The sequence below is a fragment of the Peromyscus californicus genome, unplaced genomic scaffold (genome assembly GCF_007827085.1).
Source record: "Peromyscus californicus insignis strain IS unplaced genomic scaffold, ASM782708v3 Scaffold_7__1_contigs__length_154581171, whole genome shotgun sequence".
Taxonomy (NCBI): domain Eukaryota; kingdom Metazoa; phylum Chordata; class Mammalia; order Rodentia; family Cricetidae; genus Peromyscus; species Peromyscus californicus.
Genome location: NW_026294595.1, coordinates 104,311,412 through 104,333,088, shown reverse-complemented (window position 1 = coordinate 104,333,088; position 21,677 = coordinate 104,311,412). Strand labels below are relative to the sequence as shown.

The 21,677-nt window shown below is 49.6% G+C and overlaps 1 protein-coding gene across 2 annotated transcripts in view; it reads right to left on the bottom strand.

Moving 5' to 3' along the window:
- Sirpa (signal regulatory protein alpha) overlaps positions 1-21,677 on the bottom strand; it is a 39,194-nt gene that overhangs the window by 15,041 nt on the left and 2,476 nt on the right. For both annotated transcript variants that reach the window (XM_052726235.1, XM_052726236.1), the window contains 3 exons: positions 7,202-7,552; positions 2,247-2,564; positions 1,486-1,824 (listed from right to left, as the gene is read on the bottom strand). In XM_052726235.1, the coding sequence (XP_052582195.1) occupies positions 1,486-1,824; positions 2,247-2,564; positions 7,202-7,552 (1,008 nt within the window). The remainder of the gene's footprint in view (positions 1-1,485; positions 1,825-2,246; positions 2,565-7,201; positions 7,553-21,677) is intronic.

The window sequence follows — 21,677 nt, the reverse complement described above, 5'->3', positions numbered from 1 at the left end:
AGGACACCAGCAGAAACCACACTCCCTATCTCGAGGAATGGAAAACCTTCCCTTCTCATCTGCCACAACCGCAGGACAGATCCACTGGAAACCGAGTCAGCGACTGTCAGGTGGAGGGGCCGTGGAAGACGGTGAAGAACATGCTGCTGGCATGGGCTCTGTGGAGCACCCAGAGCTTCACACTCTCTGTGCCTAGGACGTAACCCACAGTGTGTGTGTGCGTGTGCGTGTGTTTGTGTGTGTGTGTGCTCACGGCAGGGGCCAGGCAGGTCCTAAACCACAGAACAGTACATGGCAGGGCTCCGTGACACAGAAATGTGAACTCAAATAACTATCCCAACTAGTTCTCATCCACATCCATTCCTCTACTGGGGCCAATACTAATTTCTACAATACTAACCTCATCCTACAGCACCAAGGATGGCTGGATAAACCTTTCATCCTGTCCCGGGGTATTTATTTAGTGATTCCCTACCATGTTTGGTGTGCTCTGAAGCTACAGTATTAAGTAAGACAGTCATGGCCCTTATCAACTGAGAAGCGACAAAAGTCTATCCCCTCAACATGTCCATAACGTGCAGAGGCTCAGAGAGAGAGACACCGACTTGTCCAAGATCATAGAGCAAGTCAGTGATAGAGCCATTGTGGACACCAACATGTCCCGCCTGCAAGTTCTATGCATCCTATGAGAATCAGGCATGGGTAAAATCAAAGGAGCACAACGCAGGTCTGGGAGTTTCCTGGATCGTCTCTGAAGGAGGAGTGAGAAAATGGCCCCTGTTCTCTTCCCTTCAGAGCCTCTGCTCTGCACAAATCATCAGTTGTGGTGGGGACAAATGACGGGACAGAGCCAAAAAGCTATTGCCTGTGGTCACTCTCCAAGAGAAGAGCTCTTGGCGGACAGCACACTCGAGGGGCTGAGGCGACACTGTCGACATGCTGTCACAGGACAGCGGAGCACAGCACTGTTCCGGACACACACACCTTGGTCTAGAAATCGTCGTGGGCAGACTGTCCCATGGAAATAGCCATTTGGTGACCGTATGAACGAGGATGCTCTTTGCAGTACTGGCTGCCCTTGAGCCAAACCACCAGCATCTACGGGAGGTGGAGGAGCACAGGCAGGTAGAGGGCAGGGAGCAGAGGCCAGAGAGGGTGAGGGTAGGGAGGGGCCGCGGGGACAAAGCAATTGTAAGAAGACAGGAGGTAGGATGCAAGCAAAGACCGGCCCTTCCTCTTCCCTCTTCTTTGGTGTACTTTGTCAAAAGACCCAACAAGAAACCAAATCTTAACAGTGCTCTCTCTAGGGGTATGAGAGTTGGGGAAGAGAAGCCCGCTTTAAATTGTGCTTAGTTTATAGACTTCTATAATAAGCATTATATGTGACTTTAACATTAAAAAACAGATAACATCAAGATAAAGTTTTTTTTTTGTTGTTTTTGTTTTTTTTAAAAAAAAGCCAGTCAATGGGAGTAGAAGCCTCACCAGGGGTGGCGTCCATGCCCTGCTCCTTCTGGTGGGCAGAGACCGGCAGGGTATGGTTTTTGGTGACCGCTGGCTTCCCATCATGCTCCACCTGGCATGTGAGCACCACGTTCTCTCTATGGGCAGATGTGTTCACCGAGAGCCAGCTTGTCCAGTTATAGGTCCCATCCTTGTTCTCCGTCAAAGCCGTGAGCTTAGGATCCTCTGTCCGGGTGATGTTTCCATTCTCCAGCCAGGTCAGCCGGAGTTTGTCAGGGTAGAACTTCTGCACCTGGCAGGAGACGTTCACGGGGTTGCCTGCCACTGTGGGCTGGTGGGTGACATCCAGGGTGGGTGAAACTGAAACAGTAGAGGCAGAAGCTCTAATCTTAAGCTGCAGAGGAGGGGCTGCAGAGCTGAGCCTCTCCCACCGCAGCAAACAGAGGACTGCTAGGCACGCATCCGGTCAAACACTGCGGGTCTGAATGTGAATGGGATCACTAAGCGGAGCACCCAGAACACAGTAGGTGCCTGGTCTGGGGACGGGTAGCTACTGTTAGGGTGATAATGAATGAAGTCAATGCATGCAGCTTCTGGCATGGAGTGGGAAAGCAGTAACCAGAGGAAAATAAATGAAACTAGCAGGTAAGGGTGTGTGTGTCTCACACTGGGTGCCCAGCAACTGCAGTTGCTGTTGGTTAACATAAATGCAACTACCAGCGTGGTGCTAGTCATAGGGTAATGGTTGCTGTGTACTTGGGCTAGAAGTCAAGGACATCTACCTCGGATGGTGTCAGACAAGTTAGCAGTCCCACGAAGAGGGTCTCCTTTCAAGGTGACGTGGGCTACTTCGCAGATGACCTGAGAATGAACATCCCCGGGCCTCAGTACCACCTGGGCTGTGCTGGAGATGTTGTAGGAGACACTCCCTCCCTTAGGGTCCACGGTGGTCTGGAAGCGGGGGAGCTCGTTCCCATCTTTGAACCACTTTAAGGTGATGTTCCGGGGAGAGAAGCCATGAGACTTGCAGGTGAAGTTCACTGTCTGCTCAGGTGTGACCCTGCTTGCTGGGCCGGATACCACCGGCGGAGAAGGTTTGGCTAGAGGAGCATTTACAGACAAGAGAGAGGACTGTGAAGGTCAAGCAAAGGGAGTGACGGTGTAAGCAACCTACCTAGATATCATCATCATGACTGGGGCCCTAGGGGTTGGCCACAGCGCTGTATGCACACTCAGTACATGTTCTAATACTAAACTGTGTCCGTGTCTCCAGTCTGCTGACACTATTCATTAAGCTGGGATGGCCATGTCCTTAGCCTTCTGTCTGAGGAGGAGGCAAAGGTTCCATGAAATGATCGGGTCAGACAGTAAGGCAAGGCCAGGAACTCCAGGCCTGAGAGCTAAGTCTTCTCTGCATTGAGCGTTTCCATGCTCTGGGCACACATGAGATTGCTGACCTATCTCATTCTTTGCTAAACTACTCCTAACCGCATTCCTGGAAACTCTGCTAACCCAGAGGAAGTATTTGCAGAAGCAAACACAGGAAACAAACAGTACTGTAGGACAGCCATGAAGGTGAAACCCAGTGGCTGCTCCGAGGTGTGTGCACCTCCCAGAGCCACACCTGTGAAATGGGGAGCAATGTTTCTCCTTTCTGGATGCAGTGAGAATGAAGTGAAGCCCTGGGAGCTTCCTGCTTTTGGATGACAGACACACAGAGATGCTTCTCAAACTTGAAGACACACAGATCTGTCCTTGACCCAGATTTTTGTTTTGTTTTGTTTTGTTTTTTGTTTTTCGAGACAGGGTTTCTCTGCAGCTTTGGAGCCTGTCCTGGAACTGGCTGGCCTCAAACTCACAAAGATCCACCTGCCTCTGCCTCCTGAGTGCTGGGATTAAAGGCATGCACCACCACCAACTGGCTGATCCAGGTTTTTATAAAAAAATTAAAATTTTTAAGTGTGTCTATACGTGAGTGGGTTCCTGAAGAGGCCAGAAGAGGGCACTGGATCCCCTGGAGCTGGAGTCACGGGTGGTTGTGAGGCACCTGACGTGGGTGCTAGGAACTGAACTAGGGTCCTTGGCAAGAGCAGTACAAGCTCTTTAACCACTGAGTCTCCCCAGCTCTAGACTTCATTCTTAAGTTCTCCCTGTAAGAACTTAGGGATTCATTGAATGGGGTTTTCTTCTCTCTCTCCACATCCTAGTAGGTCTCACCCATGCCAAGTCCCATGAAAGGGAGAGGCTAGGGATGTTTTTGTTTTGTTTTTCTTTAATCTGGGGGGCTTTTGTTTAGGGTTGGAAACAAAGATCACTTGTGTGTTGAGAAAGTCAAAGGTGGGTCTTGATTTCTAATTAGTTATTAAAGAGATAGACAGACAACGAGCAGCCCCACCAGGCAAGCAGAAGCACGTCTGGTCCTGAAAGGACATGGGGTGATTGGGAAGGAGGCAATGTCCCTTGGGTATTAATCCAAATTGCCCATTATCACCCAGCACCATTTCCAGATAGCAAATGCCACTTTTCCACTTGTGAACACATAACTTGCTCTCTAATAGCCACCTAATATGTTGAGGGCACAGAAAGGAGGGTGTCACTTGAAGAAGTCACATCATCAAGACACCAGCAGCTTTAACATCCTAAAGTGGTGAAGGGCTGCAGAGCCATCCTTCTGAACCCAGGGGCTCCCTGTGCTTAAATCTAACCAACTGCAAATGTAAAATACTGTTGAAAATGCTGCATCTGAACTGAATAGTGACAGACTTTTTCTTGTCACTCTTCCCTAAACAACGCATAGAACAACTATTTACATAGCATTTGCATCATATTGGTTATTATAAGAAATCCAGAGATGACTTAAAATAGTCAGCAGGATGTGTGTAGGTTACACGAAAATCTCCTCCATCTTGGATGAGGGCCTTGAACATTTTTGGATTTGGGTATCCCATGGGTGCCGAGAAACAACTGAAGTTGCCATCGATTGAGTTCTTGGGAGCCACGCTGGTTGCTCCCTCTGCACTCTGCAGCCCACAGAGGGTGTCTAGGATGAACTCTTTCTGTAGGACAAGTCTCAGGATAGTGTAATTAGCCAAAGGCACATAGTGGATGAGACTCATTTCTTTCATTTAGATGATTAGTTTAGTATTAAAAAAAAAAAACCCTCTGAGCATCTGTGTTTCCTCTGCAAAAAGTGGACAAAAGCATCACCCTGGGAAGATGATGTAAACATGACTTCTGGCATACAGTAGGTGCTTAATAAATAACAGCCACGATTACTATCTTTAGCTCTGAGACTACACAATTCTTCCTTGGCAACCAGAAGGCACAATAAAGCCACCACATTGTAGCTCTTTCCTCTTTCATAGTAATCTCCCTCAGGACCTGAGGTAGGCCAGCAGCTTCAAAACCCTGGGGTCACAGGTGTTTCATTCAGATAAGTCATTTAGAAAGCTTGGAGCACTGAGAAAGACTGTGATATTTGGGGGTCATCAAGGCAGGGAGGGGCCGTGCTGAAGATGGAGGATTTATTTGGCTCTGTTCAGGCACAAATGTGTGTAAGTCAGGAAGGTCCCTCATCTAGGGGGTCTGAGCAGGGCTGGCAGGGCTGTGTGGGATACATCTCCAGTCCTCTGGGGCCAGCTCCTGGACATGATTCTGATCATCATTGGGACCCAGAGAGCACATGCTGTTCTGAAGCATAAAAGTTTTTTGAGCACCAGCTTCATGGGAGACCAACTCTGCCAGGGAAAAATAAAAGCCACAGCTTTTCTTCTGTGGTCTCAGGACATGTATCTCACCTGGGTGTGATAAGAAACTTCAGACACAAGCAGTAGAGATGGATCTGAAGGTAAGACTTGCTGAGCAAGTATGAGGACCTGAACTCTGATCCTTGGAATCCATGTTTAAAAAGACTGGACAGGATGGTATGTGCCTATAACCCCAGTGCTGTGGGAATGGTGTGGACACAGAAGGATCACTGGGGTCTGTTGGCCAACAGCCTAGCTCCAGGATCAGTGAGAAATCCTGTGTCAATGGAGTAAGGAAAAAAGTAATATAAGAGGATACTAAACATTCTCTTCAGTCCTCTGCTCATGCACATGTAGATTTAACAACACACACACACACACACACACACACACACACACACACACACACACACACACACACACACATTTCAGATCCATGTCAAGCCAATTACAGCAGAATTTCTAGGGTAGATATGAGGTGTGGGTTTTTGTTTTTTGGTTTTTTTTTTTTTTTTCCATTTTTAGATGTCATACAAGCAGAGAGATGGAAAGCCACCAACTCATCCCAACCCCACCAACATTTGAGGCCTGGGAAGGGAAAGTGGCCCATCCATGGTCACATGGACACAGCTCAACATAATTCCCACTGATGGGATATTTCCTACAAGCCAGGCACTCTTCTAAGTGTTTGATATGATGTACCGCTTCAGTCCTGACCACATACTCTGTGAAAGTGTCGTGGACAGGTGAGGCCACTAAGGTGCTATGTGGAGGGGTTTGCCCAGGACACAGGCAAGGCAGTGGCTTATCTGGGACATGGTTCCAGACAGTTAGACTCTGTCCCCTGTCCTTCTGGTCACTGTACTTCTGATACTCAGTAATGACCCTGACACCCTATCTAGGGCTTTGTTAACATCTTGATGCCCACAGAACCCAGGATGGGGGCCATTACTGTTATCATTTACAGAAAGAGAAACTGAGGACTTAGCAGAAGCCAAGCCTTGCTCCAAACTTTAAGGTCTTAGGCAATTCCTCATGGCTTCCTAAGGGCCAGTGTCCTAACACCCTGGAAAGGTGGACACTCACAGCTCTGGTTTAAGGAGAAAATGCTATGATGAAGACGTGGCATGAAGCAGGACGCTGCCTGCTAGTTGTAATTGCCTAGACAAGAGACACACTACCTGGGAACTTCATTGTCTATCATACTTTCAAAGTCAGGAGGAGCTACCTGCCCTGCTTCTGTGCAGGGGTGGATGGCCAGGAGAGTTGGCTGCTACCTGGAGGGGAAACTGGTAACATCCACACAAACTAAAATGATGTAGTAGGCCTCTTGCAGTGGGTATCTCCCCACTGGGATGAACCATCCAGTGCAGCATCATTTTCAAAGTCCACAGCTGGGAAGAACTGAACTATCTACCAACAGAAGACTGCAACCAATTGTAGAATTTCTAGATGCTGGAGCAAAATGCAGCCATTTACACAATGACCCCTCATGTCCTGATATGGAACAAGGACCTGACTGACATTTGGGAGAGGTTTTCCTGTCACTAACGGGTCTCAGGTTCTGAATGGAAGGGGCATCTGAATCTTTGGTAAAGTGATGCGTGCCGAGGCTGGCTTTCCTAAAGGCTCAGCATTTACTCAGCAGCCCCTGTGTACTTGGCCCACCTGTGAAGATGCTTAGTGCCTGGGCAGCAAGGAGCCTGGCCGGGGTCTGCATTCTGGTCTACACTCTGGCACTCACCAGTGACCAAGGAAAAGAGAGGGATGTGGGGGTGGGTGGATGAGGATGCAGATGTCCTCTTATTTGCTGGCACTGGAGCCTTGAGCAAAGAACTGGCCTTGGCTTCCCTGATCTGCTCAAGGTTGAGGTCAGATCATGACCATGCTCTCCCGTTGACTTGCTGTGAGCCACACTCACAGGTCAGGGGGTGCTATTCTATGACCTGCTGCTACACACCAGGGGACGAAGAAGGCACAGGCTTACTTACCAAGCACATTGAGCACTGTTCCCCCTCCAGATTGAATTTCCTTGTCAGAGTCTGCCTTCTGGAACTTCACACAGTAGTAGGTGCCGGCGTCTGCTGGGGTGACGTTACTGATGCGGATGGAAAAGTCCAAGTTGTTTCTCTTAGTGGCATCTGCAACATTTGTAATTCGAGGAAACTTTTCTCCCGTGAAATCATAGATTAGATGTCGGCTTTGCTCTGTCCCTCTGAACCACTTGATGGGTCCCACAGGGGACAGGGAGGTCACAGTGCAGTTCAGAATGGCCGGTTCCCCAGCATCAACAGACACTGACTTCTCAGGCTGAATCACCTTCAGCTCCTCCTGTGCGGCTCCTGGAAAGAAAGAGGCAGCTATGATTCACCTTAAGGGATCCTGCAAGTTCAAGTTTATCACTGATTGAGCACACACAATGGTATTGAGTTCAGCATACTGCATGTGTTATCATGTTCAATCTCCATGTGGGCCTGTAACTCAAGACTGTAATAAGGAAAACTACGAGACAGAGTGCTAAGTCACATAGCTTAGTGTAGTAGAGTGCCCAAGCCCTTTGTGGAAGTGTCATGTCTGAGCTGGGCTCCGGAACTCAAATCTGAACTTGTCAGGTAGACTGGGAGCCTGGACTCCCCACTGAGGGAACGAACTCAGCAGAGGTGCAGAAGCAGGAGACCCCAATATGTGTGGTGCTTTTCAAAGAGGTGGATTCTGTGCCAGAAAGCAAGCCCTGGGCAGAGCAGCTGCTCTCAACAGTCTGGTGGGTGGAGAGCTGAGAACTCGGGCCCTAGGTGAGGCTCTGTGGCACACGGCTGCATCACTAGGAGCCATCAGTGCGTCAACAGAGAAGGCCCAGGTGCTCACCCACTGCCAAGTGCTGCAGGGATGCGAGAGCGGCTTCAGCCTTGGCTCTTTACGGTCCCTAGCCCTCGTTTCTTCATCTGTAAGATGTTAACCATGAGCCCATCTTGAGGTACTTCTGATGGGAATAAGTTGAGGCCGGTGAGCATGTTACAGGCAGCATCTGGGGGCTGAGGGGGCGGCTCAGTGGATAAAGTACTTGCCATCCAAGCATAGTGGCCCAATCATCTTCCTGAATGATGGTTTGGTGGAAGTATGGACATGGAACGTGAGCATTTGGACACACAGACATTAGAGATGCAGTGATCCAGACAGGAAGACAGGATGAGGACAAGAGAAGAAGGATGATAACAGGAGTGGCAAGACAGGAACAGAGTGTCAGGTGATCTTGGTCCCCAGTGGACTCCCCAGTGGCTTCTAATGTGATCCTGTCTATTAGACAGGGCTGTGGCAGAATCCTTGGGCAGCCCCTCTTCGCTGACCCAGTAAGAGACGCTGTGTGTTTGCCCACCAGCCCATGGCCTGATACTGCTGCACTGGCAAGGGGAGAGAGCCTAAGACAAGAGGCTCCATGGATCGGCTCTGCTCTCACTGCAGGTCCAGAGAGCCCTGGGCTAGGCCTGTCATCAGTTGCTCACTGTCCTGCCTCGTCCTCTTCCCCAGCCAGGGCTCCCCTTGAGGCCCACTTTTCATGGCAGATATGAGCAGAGTCTGTAAGTACCAGCCTGGGCACAGCCTGATTCTCACACTACAGGGGAAGAAATGAGAACTGTAGAAAGCAGGGACTCAGGAAGCATCAGCCAGCCTAGAAGGGGTAGGGCTGGTGGCCAGGCAAGTGACAGACACAAGGAGGGAACAGGCTTGAAGAGACAGGAAACCTCTCAAGGGCGTCAGTGACATCACCAGCTACTACCAACAGCAGGGAGCCATGAACATTCCAGTGGGTCATGGGAGACCGGTTGAACTGGAACCACCACAAGCATGAAGCACAGGCCCGGGCGAGAACAGGCTCTCTTTGCCAGCTGGGTATTCATGAGTGGAGTCCCATTCAATCAGACATAAGCAAGGAACTGGTATCTACCCTCTGCTTTGTCGTGAAGATTGTTCCAGAGCTATACATAAGCTCCTGCTGTACACTGGCCCGTTAAGTTCTAGTTCTAAACCCTGTCATCACATTGCTGTACTATTTATACAACGTATATTGCTGTCGACTGTTATCTTCCCACCAGCCAGGGAGACCCAGTCCCCAAAACACATATATGCTGAAGGAACACACTGATGAACTGAGAAAGTAGGGGTTTTATTTGCTCTGTGACCCTGGCAAAACCCCGAGCCTCTTCCTTCATCTGTTGAGTGGCGCTAACACTGGCTACCCCAGAGCCAGAGTGGTGCTCCGTTATCATTATCCTCATCCTCAACAGTGCACAGAACTGTGAGTCAGCAGTTGATGAGGGAGCTGCGCTCAGGGCGAACTTGGGAATTGGGCGCTGACAAGCTGGAGCAGGGCTATTCTTGTGGTGCAGCTAGAGGCCTGTAATCACACCCCAGGCAGGTGACAATAAAATCTGGGGCTGGGGAGGGCTGGCTCCTCCCCTTAACCCCCCCCCCTCCTTTTTTAGCTCCTCTGGAGATCTCAACCAACTGCAAGCAGATTTAGGCAGCTTAATTAATTAGCTAGTGTTTCTAAAGCGTTTGAAGAATTTTAAAAGTGTGATGTAAGTGCCAAACATTATTTTAATCTCTGTGTGTATTTTCCAACAGAGTGTTTTTGGTTGTTTTTTTTTCTTTTATTTTTGCTTGCTTGCTTTTCTTTCACTCTGCAGGTTCTGTTCTGGGAACTGAGCTTGTTAAAACTCACCCCTGTGGGCCAGGCCTGGGGTCATCATGCTGTCACTGCCAATGAAACCATTTCCTGCTCTCTTTGGCCTCCTGGCAGAGAGCACAACCATTCTGGGGCCTAAACCAGACAGTATCCCTGTAGGTGTCACAACTGCTGCTGGTGGTGGGGAGCAGTTCGGCAGGGTGAACGGGCAGGGTGACCAGCTGCTCTCCACTGTGTGCTAGGCACTTCCTTGAGGACTCAATCACAGATACAGGTGGGTCTCCCCATAAAGACCTTGAAAATGTGGGGAAACAACCCAAAGGGCAAGTGACAGGGATGAGGAAGAGGATGACAGCTTATCCCACAGGTGAATTATAGACTAGTCATAGCAAAGTGTGATAATATAACATTTTCCATGGCACAGTTTAAAATAGCATGGGGGCTATGCAAAAATAAACAAACAACAACAAAAAAAACCCAAACTTTTGCAAAGCATTTAAAAGAAACAAAAAGTCTAAAAACCAAATAATAATATTGGGGCTAGAGAGATGGCTCAAAGGTCGAGTAGTTACTGATCTTCCAGAGGACCTGGATTTGGTTCCCAGCAACCATACAGAGGCTCACAGTCACCTGTAACTCCAGAGAGCTCTGATGCCTCCTACTGGGATTTGCATCCACATACCCATACCCTCCCCTCATATACACACAGTTTAAAATAAAATACATCTTTTGAAAAGTCTCATTTAATACTATCAAAGATCCCTGCTGTCAACACTTTGATGAACTGTACTTAAAATAAGTGAATAAAAACACCATAAACTCACACCTTCCAAAAACTAAGGACACCTGCAAAAACACTCTGCATTTGCTTGGGCATTCTTAGAGCAATGGGAACTTGAGGATACCATATCCAAGGAAAGAAGACCTCTGGTCCCACTATGAAGTCATCTGATGGCTAAATCCACAGCCCTGAAAGGCTGTAAATAATCACAACAAAATATGCTGACCGTCGGGGTTATCTTGTGACATTTGGTTTGATCCCAGACCTTGAGCTCCAAGTGCAGGGGGAAAGTTATTAAAAAGAGTTAGAGACTGCCAAAGAAAGATTCCTTCTGTGTGGCACGGGGTTTGCTTCTGTTTGTACGGCCTGTTAGCAGCTCCTGTGTGAAACAGTCTAAGGAAACCTGTATTTTCAGTGTGCCTGGGGTTCTGTGAAGTGTAACTGTTTACGAACAAACCCAAGGAGCTCTCCAAAGTATAGAACTGTCTTTGGACTGTGGATCTAAAACTGATAAAGCTGCCTTTGCCTTTTTTAATCTCTACCTTGGATATTTTTCAGATTTTCTAGGTTGGATGAACATTAAGGAACACATACAGCTGTGTGAGGTACAATTCGGTGATAAAGTGCTTGCCTACACGCATGAGACCCAGCACTGGCCCCACAACTCCAAAGGAATGCAGTGTCTCGCTGTGTTTAAAGAAAACTATGCATGTAACATGAATGGTCCATGTGTGTCTGCTGTTTGAATGAACTTTTCTTCCACAGTTCGGTCCATTTTGCTTATTGCTGTGTTTCCAATTCCTGATAATTGTGCTTGTGATAGAGCAGATGCTCCATACACATCTGCTGGTGGACTGAGAGGCCACATATCTAGGGAAAGAGGCCTGGATCAGTAAAATCAGCACCTCTGTGTGCTAGGGCTCCATGTGGGAGTGAGGCGGGAGTGGGGGTGGGTGGGGGGTAGGGGGGTGGGGTGGACACATCTCTCTCCTATCAGTTTATATAAGTACCACATTGAATATATTAGTCTTCCTTTTTGTAGCTAATGGTTAACACTTTGGGAAAAGATACAAATAATGAGGAGGACATGAGTGTGTTTCTAGGGAGGGGTAACTGCCCCGTGTGCTTGTTGCTGTGGAAGACAGCGATGAATCATGAGATCCCCATGGACTGAGGCCTATGTGGCTGTCTCCGGCACACTAGGTATGAAGTCAGATTTTTGAAGAAGTCATGTGAGTGACTACATTCAGAAGGACTCCAATCAGTAGGATAAACAGCTCCCAATGGCTACTCTGATACCTTCTACCCTGTCCCATTCCCAGTGACCACTACCTTGTCACCTGGAATCCTTTTTTTTTTTTTCCTTCTTCTTCTTCTTCTACTGGCTGAAATGTCAAACACTTAACCAGTATGCTAAATGATACCAATCTATGCAGTAAGGTGGGACTGAGAATTTATTAGTGGACTTAGAAACACATACTTCACTTTAAAAATATTCACGTGTAGCTTTGAAGATGAGGAAAAATGAAAATGGATTTATAAGAAGTGAATAAAAAGAAACTGTTCTCTTTCTAATGAGAAAACCAAATCAACTTAGAAGGGAAGCTAAGGCAGAGGGCAGGGCCTAGTGACCCTGGGGTGCGAGTTCCCCCAAAGCCTCATCCCTGGAAGAGTCCATAGCAACAGCCCAGAGATCCAGGTTCCAAGAAGGCCAACACCCCTAACCCTCAGCACAGCAGCAGGACGCCCCCTCCCCACCATCAGCACCGCCATCTGTGGTTTATCACCTACACGCTAGCACGTCGCAGGGGTCCACCTTCACTGTTAACTTGACTGGATTTCAGATGAACTAAGAGAGTTGGAAGGCAGACCACCAGGTGTGTTTGTGAGGTCATTTCCAGGCAGACCTCCAGATGTGTTCATGAGGACATTTCCAGGCTGTGTTTGTGAGGACATTTCCAGGCAGAATTCACCGAGGAGTAAGAGTAACCCTGGCTGTGGATGGACTCCTCCATGGACTAGGAACTCCAAAGGAATGAAGTGACGGCGGGGGGGGGGGGGGGGGGGGGGGGGGGGGCGCATGTAGAACCAGTCCGGAGTCAGCATCCCTTTGCTTCTGTCTACCAATAGCAGTTCCTCAGTCACACATACCCACTGCCATGTTCTTCTGCCAAGTGCACAGGGCCAAGTGACCACGGACCTAATTCTTTGACACCATTGGCTAAAATAATTCTTTCTTCCTTTCATGTTATTCTCAGATATTCTACAATGCGAACTTAATCAACATACACTTCATTGTATGCCCCATACCTTCTGGTTGTGACTTGGTGGTTGGGTAGACAAGCCCGTCGTGCCGGTACTTGTACAACGAGACATGAGGTGTGGGTGTGGTGTGGGTGTGGTGGAGTGCTTTATAGCAATGCAAAGTCCTGAATTTAATGCCCAGACCACACAGACACACACAGACGATATGTGAACACAAGCATGCTAAGTGTACACAAAAGAGTACATATATACTGAAGGCAGAGGCATGTGTGTATATACGTGAGTGTGCAAAGCACAAACATCCATACATTTACAGGGGGAGGGGGGTGGTATATAGGGTTCTGGGTAGAAACACAGTAGGGTGCCATATACAAAAATTTGATGTACGTATGCAGAGACATATTAGAGTACACCACTGGAGTGTGTTCAGAAGGGAGTGGGGGAGTGTGTAAATAGAGTATGGTGGTATGAACCATGGGAAGATTGTCTGAACTGTGGGTTGTCTGTGGGGGAGTGTCTGAGGGTGAATGAGTGTGTACACAGGGAAGGTAACTGCGAAAGCATGTATGTATGGTGTGTACACAGAGGTGTGTGTGTTCATGTGTGTGTGTGTGTGTGTGTGTGTGTGTGTGTGCAGATGAGCATATGTGTAGGTAAGAGTGTACGTGTACTGTATATGAGCAGGGAGGCACTTAGGGGTCACTGTTTATGAACATGCTGTGTACCCATGCACTCAGGTTTACCAGTGTGGCCAAATGGGAACATGCCCGGCTCAGACGAAGCTGTGAAATGAGATTCTGCACAGAGCGTAGTCAGAGGAAGGAGGAGCAGGATGGGCACTGTCATCAGCACCATCAACTCCCAGCGGGCCAAGTCTGCACAGTGCTAAACCTAGGTCCTGCCCTGGAGAGGCAGGACAGACCTCCTGAGAGTCCTGATGTTGGATTCTAGAGGGCGCTGCCCCAGGGTACAGTTGCATGGACTCTGTGGTTCCCGAGTTGGGAGCTTAGGGCTCTGACAGCTGTGGCTGGTCAGTGGTTTTCCTCCAATGATTCATCTATTCCCACTTACAAAGCTTCCTCCACTGGAAGGCCTGTCCTAGACACCACAGGAAAATGAGGAAGTTGGGCCTTATCCTTCAATAGCTTACTCTGGGGGCACCCAGAACACAAGTAATGACTACACATCAGTTGATAAGTGTTATGAAAGGAAGCCTGGGGGGTCTTGGCAAGGGGCTCAATCCAGGAAGACCTTCTGAAGGTGGTGGCCCCTGAGCCAGGTCTTGAAGCCACCAGAGACCAGGTAAAGGCAGGTGTTCCAGGAGAAACCACATGAGTAAAGACAGAGGAGAGGCAAGGGCCTTGCAGTCAGGGACCAGAGCAGAGTCTTTGGGACCCCAGCAACAAACTTGGATGGGGCTGGCCTGCATCTACACCAACCTAGAATTTTGGAGGATGGCTTCCAATACATTTTTTGGGGGCAGACCATCACTGAGTAGATATGTCCAGATGGTACAGTAGGTGCTACCATCCACCCTAAAGCATCCGAGTCAGAGATAGAAGGCCTGGTCAACAGGAAGAGTTTCCAATTTATCTCCACAGCAGGCAACTCTGAGGACTGGGCATTGTGCCACATCCCTGGTGGCCTCTCTGACAGGCGGCAAACTCCTAAGGAACCCAGACAGTGGCGAGCTCTGGCTTGAGGTTAGAGGCCTGCATGTCTTGTCCCCAGAAGGGTGACTTGGCAAAGCGTCTTCCCTCATCTGTAAGCGGGGATCCAGCCCTGCTCCTACTCGAAAACACATGTTCAGTGGTGGAGAGCTGAGCGGAGAACCACGTGGCTTCTCATCCCTCTCTCCCAGGCTGCACACTCCACTCATTAGCAAATCCTGCTGGCTCAAATCCCAAGCCATGGATGGACTCTGTCTTCCTCTCCCCGACTCCCACTGCACTCCACCCCAGGGGCCTCCCTGTCTCCACCTCATCTCTCCACAAGCCATGCTCCCCCGTAGTCATGGCAGCCTCTAGGCTTGAATCAGGGGCACCTCCCTTTTGTTCTCTGCTCATTCCTTAGATGTCTACATACATGGCTTGTCCCCTCACGCAGGCTATCTGGAACTTTCCCTGCCACCTGCATGAAATGGTACTCCCCACACGTTGCTCTGGTTGATTTTTCTATGTATCACCTACTGCTTAACACACTGCACACTAACTTTATGTTTTTAGTGTCTGATTCTCTGCCTTGGACTGACGTGTAAGTACTCCGAGAGCGAGGACTCAGTTTCCTTCCTCGAGCTTAGAGCAGTACCTGGCATTGGCTAAAAGTTATGTTTTGGTCTGGATTCTCATCCTCCTCCCGATGAGAGTCCAGTTGGCATTCTAAGTACTGTGGACCTCTGGCTTCGCTGTAAAATGAGGATGGTGTTGATATTAGGTTTATGCCACAGATGGAAGGGGCCAGCACGCTTAAGGAGCTCAGCACCGCACCCAGGAGAGCAAATGCTCGGTGCAGGCAGCGACTCCCGTGTATCTGGGTGTTTAAAGGAGAAGGAGAGAACAGATGACTATGTCCTTCAGCTGGAGGGCTACAGGGTCTCTGACCTAACATACACAAAGCCACCGTGCAGACTGCGCACACAGGGCCAGTGGCCTGATGAGCAGCAGCTGGGTCAGACAGAACCCGAAGGTGACAGAGGAATGCTTGTGGCCTGGCAGTGTTTGCCCAAAGGCTGGAAGAGAAAAAAAAAACAAAACACAAAAACTGCAAATATATGTGTACTGTGACTACCCTTTGAACTGTAATGGACCTCTGGGGACCAGAAGTAGCTGAGAGAGGTTGAAGTCATTACTGTCACAGTCTCTGGAGTGGTGCCTCAGCAACCTAAGAGCCTTCTTCCCACCCGGAAGTGAGGGCGGAGGTGAGGAACCCATTGGCTGTCTCCCAACTTCCAGTCCTGACTTGCTCTGAAACAAGCACCATGCTGCCCAGCATGTCCTCCTAGGATAATGGACAGACTAGACAGCCCCATAAGATATCCGCTGCTGCTTCCAGACCTCCTCCATATGAGGACATGCAGCCCTCAAGCCTGAGAGCTGGCACCACCCTATGCTGCTGCTTCTCTCAAGATGGGGTCTCCTGCTCAGGCTTCTACATTGCTGGGCTGCCACGGATATGTGTGCATTCTCCTGGCCAGGCTAAAGGCCTTCCTAAAAGCAACATGCACTTATTAAACATCATCCACTGTGGTTACCATGCACTGAGCCAGCAGAAGACGGTCTCCGGATGGGATTTCTCTCCAGCTAAGCTGATGTGATTCACTGATTCCTTTCATAGTGCTTTTTCAGCTCAGTTATTAGTTCCTTTAACCCTTCACAGCCTCTATGCAGGGCAGGACAGTGAGAATGGGTTAAAGATTACAGATGGAGAAACCAGGGCATGGAGCGGAAAAGAAGACATGTATCTCGGTGTCAGCCAGGAACTCGGGAAACAGTGCACAGAGGGTGCCTGCCACATGGTCTCCCGTGTCAAAGAAGAAGCTGGCCAGGGTACCACAGCTGGAGAGACCTGTCGAAGTCTCCCCTTCAGAGGGAAAACTCAGTGAGGTGGGGGCTCTCCCTGCCCTTTGGAGCCCAAAAGCACATGAAGAGGCTAGGATATACAGGGCCATAAAGACACCTAAAAACCACCAAGGCTGGACAGAGCAGGGCAGGCCTCAAGTATGGAGCCTCTGCAGGGATCCAGTAGGACAGGGCCATCACCAGCGGACTATGGAGTACCATGGGGACAAGGAGAACAAAAACATGGTCAAGGCCACAGGGTGGTTGTGGGGTCTCACTCACCCTTCCTGTCCATCTTCACCATCCCTCAACCACACTGCCTAACTGGATGCCTCGGCAAAGTCCCAGGAATGGGGTCCTCCTGACAATGCCTGGCCAGAACGCAGAGCGCTTCCCACACCACCATCACGGAGGCACCTGCGAGGTCACTATCACTGTGGAGTCTGAAGCGGGAGGGCATGTACAGTGGAATGTAAACACCAGTTCTGGGGCTGCCCAGCTGCCTCCGTATCAGGCACTGACATGAGCCTCCTGCGATTTCAGCATGTTCGAGGAGATCTGTAGCGTAGTCATGGCCTGGGCCCTGGAGGAGGGACTTCGTGGCAGTTGGGGAAACAGTCTTTGTCCGTGCAACCTTATGGTCCCCAGCCCTTCTCTTCTAAAAGGGGGTTTTCATACCCATGTTATCCCTCTATTCCACGAATGTAGATTAACGCCCCCACTGTGGGCCAGATCCTGGGCTAAGGTCCCAGTAGGCTCAGCATCACCGTCTCTACACTCACATAGCCTCGATCCTAGCTGGGGGAGGGGAATGAAAGAACAAAACAAGCAAAGCTGGAAATGACCTATAGACAACACTCCATCGATTCACTTAGGTTTGTTTTGGCTTTCTCAGTGGAATGTGAGCTCCACGAGGGCAGGGGATGTGCCTACCTTATTCACAGCTACATCTCCAGGTACCTGAACCACACAGCAGCTGTTCAACCCACTGCCACTGATCACATGCTCAAAAATACTGCACAAATACAATTAAAATTACCCTAATAAGGGCATCACAGCAATAAGAGTAAACAGACCATGGTTTGGGTTCTAGCTGGCTGAGCGGCTTGGAAGAAGCCCCACTTGGTTTTTGGGAGCCTCAGTCTCTTCATCTATAAAATGGGTCAAGTCCATACTTTGGGCTCTCTGTGAGGATCAGACAACAGCGCAAAGGTAGACATGCAACCTGAGCATCCATGAGGAATGGCTGTGTCCAACATTCACTGTGCGAGACTCCCTGCTTCTGCTCCCATCACCCAGCAAGGCCAGGAGAAACAAGAAGGGCAGAAAGCTGTTCAGCATCGAGGCTGGGGGCCATTACATCATTCCTTCTCAATTCGCACATCATGTCTGAAGTTCCCCAAAATGGAAGAATATGGGAAGACAACATGTGTTCTATGCCAAGGACAGGTACACTAAGCATTCTCTGCCACCTTATGCTTCCATTTCTGGAAGATATAGATGGTTGGCTTGGAGAATGGGGCTGTATAGTCCCGATATGGCCATCACCTATTCTAGCCATTTTCTCCAGCAGCTGCTCACCCCAGCATCCAATCTCCTCCGACCCCAGCACCGCATGTCCTCAGCTACTGAACTCATCTGCAGCTTTGGAGCCCCAAATGGATGTGCCAGGAAATCCTGCTGGCACCAAGGACCATGCTGTACATTTTCCACTTCTGCCTCTGCTGTTCCACATCTTCCTGGATCAAAAGCTTGGCAAGCCATTCGACAGGGAAGACCCATCCTGCCAGGGTTCCAGGAAGCCCGTGCGAACAGAAAAACAGCATCAGCCATCCTAAGAGACCCCTCTCCAGCACGTAGATGGAAGCACATGTTGGAAACATCCGTTGTCCTCATCTCCTGGTGGATACACTGATCGATAAAACTATATGAGATGTCCCAAGGGAGCAGGGTGCTGGAAGCCCTGGTCGTCAGCCACCCTACTTGTCAAGCAAAGCAAGGAGATGTCTAAAACATGGTGGAGCACAGGCTTTGAAGCCTAGGCTGATTGAGCTGGGTGGCCATCCGATGCAGACACCTTGCTGAGCCATCATGTCCTCGCTGGTCAAGTGGGTTAGATGATCAATCATCAATGGTGCACCCTCCAGGGTAGCTCTGAGAGCCACTAGGATCACACACAGTAGGATCACACACAGTAGGATCACACACAGTAGGATCACACACAATAGCATGGAGGCCACGATTATGGTGATTATTTTTAGCACTTTCTCACAGAATTCAGGATCCTGTGAGAACTCTGACTTTTACAGGGGAAATGCCCAGCCCCCTTTTAAAAGTGTCGGCCTGTATTGTAGGAGGCCTGGCATCTCCCTCCTGGGTCTGGCCTGACCTGACTCTGCATCTGGAGACCTGTGCTAAGCTCAGTCAGCCCTCTATCCCACTGCACAGGGAGCAGCTCCCAGCCCCCTCCAGCTTTCCAGGGTTGGGAAGCCACAATTCCAGACACTGAGTCCAGAGGGAGACACCTAGAGTCAGGTTGGGTCCAGAGCTCATTGGCACTAACAAGGCAATTAGATCACAGTGCTGGTTTCCTTACAACCTGTCCATCCCCCAGGAGAAAGCTTCAGGGGAAAAGAGATCACTGAGTCATACTGACATGTACTTTCTCGTGGTCCTTGTCTTCTGAGTGCCCACTACGTGCAGGGGCCATGCTAGAGTGATTGCTTTACAAAAATCCACCCCAGCTTTACATATGAGCAAGTCAAACAGGATAAAACACTGGCTGCATGATCGCTAACAGGTACCAGGACGAGCATGTCAAAAAGCATACAGCAGTGCTTGTATGATAGCTTACAGACACCAGGCATGCTTCAAGCACCATCTGAATCTGCATTAATTGACTTATTCCCTGAGAAAGAGCCGTTAATGACATCCCTCGTTTCTAGAGGAGAAAAAGGAGACGCGGGGAAGTTCAGCAAATTGTTCAAGTAGGTGGCAGGACCAGGCCTGACTCCCAGGGGGGTCTTGGCACTGTTGTGTGTACATGGTGAGGCTAACAGTCAGGGAGCCTGCAGAAGCAGATCTGAGAGTTACACACGCAATGCACACAGTCACCAAACAAAGAAGAAGTAATAAGTAGCCTCAGAGAGGAACAGATGAAATCATGGGATGGGGTCAGAGGAGTTAGTTCCTTGGAGCAGGAGGCATGTAGAGCAACCTGGAAGGATGAGGATTCAGACAAGGGGAGGCAAGGAAGTACGGGAAAGGTCATTTCTGATGGAACAGCAGGAGCAAAAGTAGAGAGATAAGAGGCTAGCTGGGGGCATGGATTTGTCCAAGAGCCAAACTAGGTTGCATATTTACAGATATTGTACAAATCAAATGCCTCTTATTCATGTGGTGGGCCAACACTGGAACAGCTGGGTGGTCTCCCACGTGGGATTCCCCTGGTCTTTTGGGTGTGTGTGAGTGGCCAGCCAGGCTTCAGTCTGCAGTGAAGAAGCCCTGTTACCACACAGCATATGAACATGTATGCCTGTTGGAAAACAAGTAGGAACTGAGGTCTGGTAGGGAACACCCAGGCCCTGATGTTATTTTTCTTTCTTTCTTTTTTTTTTTTTCTAGGAAATTTGGTTCAAGGGATTGCCACTTAGAGCTGGGGAGTGACTTGATAACATGATCAGAGCTGTCTCCAGAGCCAGGCGTCTGAGCACGTTAAGGAGGGTCCTCTTCCATCAGCCCATGATGACAAATAAGAAGGAACCTGTCACACGCAGGCCCTGCAAGTAGCGAGGTGGTGCGTGTGGGATCCACTCAGCACTCTTAGACTCCCTTCCTTTCGCCCACTGTTCTCCATCTGTTGCAAAGGGCAAGATGCAGGGAGGAACATTCCAGTGCTAGGGAATCCAGAGCTCACCAGCCCAGATGGGGCCTCTTGTTCAAGCCACATCGCTCCCCGTGCGTGTCATCTGTGAAGCCAAGAGGCTGCCGGTTCCACACCCAGCGGGTTTCAGGGAGACTGGACCAAAACCCTTTGCTTACAGGAGCCTTCCCATAATTCTCCAGCTAAGCCTCAGGTGGCTCTTCTTTACCCCAACAGTGTGGACTGCATACTCCTAAGTCATTTATTCCTCCCACCAGAAGCTGTATCCAGAATTCTGGCTCCTTTACCACTTACTCCTGGGACAACTTTTGGACTCAGTTTTCCTCATCTGTACATCCCTGGGAAGAAGATCCAAATGGCACATGCGGGTAAATGGGATTGTGCAGACAAAGCACCAGGCCTGGAATGCAGTTAGCTACTTAATAAACATGGGTTCTCCTCCCTCATCAACACACAGTCCGAATCAGGACTTCTTACAGACTGAGTGACTGCAAGCAAGAAAAATCAGCCCATGTGTCCCCATGGGATGGGGGCAGGGATAATTAATGGCCACAAAGCCCCCAGAGAACACGGAGCCTTCAATGAATCTTACCTATGCACGTCAAACATCGAAGCTGGCCCCCACTCCACCCCCTTTTTTCCTATGAAAGAGGAAGTAAGAACAGCTGTAGTGCTGAGGAAAGCCCAGAGGAGCCGCCAGCATGCTACCGTCTACCCAAGGGTCACAAGTTCACTGAAGGGGCCCACTGCCCCTCAAAGCTGGAACCTCAACTTCCCTCAGCCACCTCCTACTGGAGCAAAGGAGTCCATTCCCAGTGCTCAGGCCCAGCGAGGGCCAGGTGAGCATCCTGTAGTTTACTGTGAGGCCTGCCCCCACGTCGTTCGGAACAGCAGGGCTGGCCCCTACACAGGCTGCAAGAACCCACGGTGGTGACTTCACCGGAGTCTTTTTAGAATTTTCCTTTGGCATCATTTATGTCAAGTGCAATCTTTAGAAACTTCCTCTCCTGCCTCCCGGAGGCAATAATTCACATGACCAGCTCCCTTCACCCAAGCAGTGATCTTGTGAAGCCCAGCCATCACATGACACCTCCCAGGATGACAGTTCTGCCAGAGACAGCAGTCATTCCACTCAAAGCTGTCTTCTTGAAGCTGACATTTGGGTTTCCTGCTCAAACAAATCCATTTTCCTAGAAAACTGGACAACCGCCTTCTACCTGCCTGTCCTTCTATCTTACCCCTTGTTTCCTGTAAATCACACGCCCCCCCCCCCCCCCCCCCGAACAAGGAAGGCCAA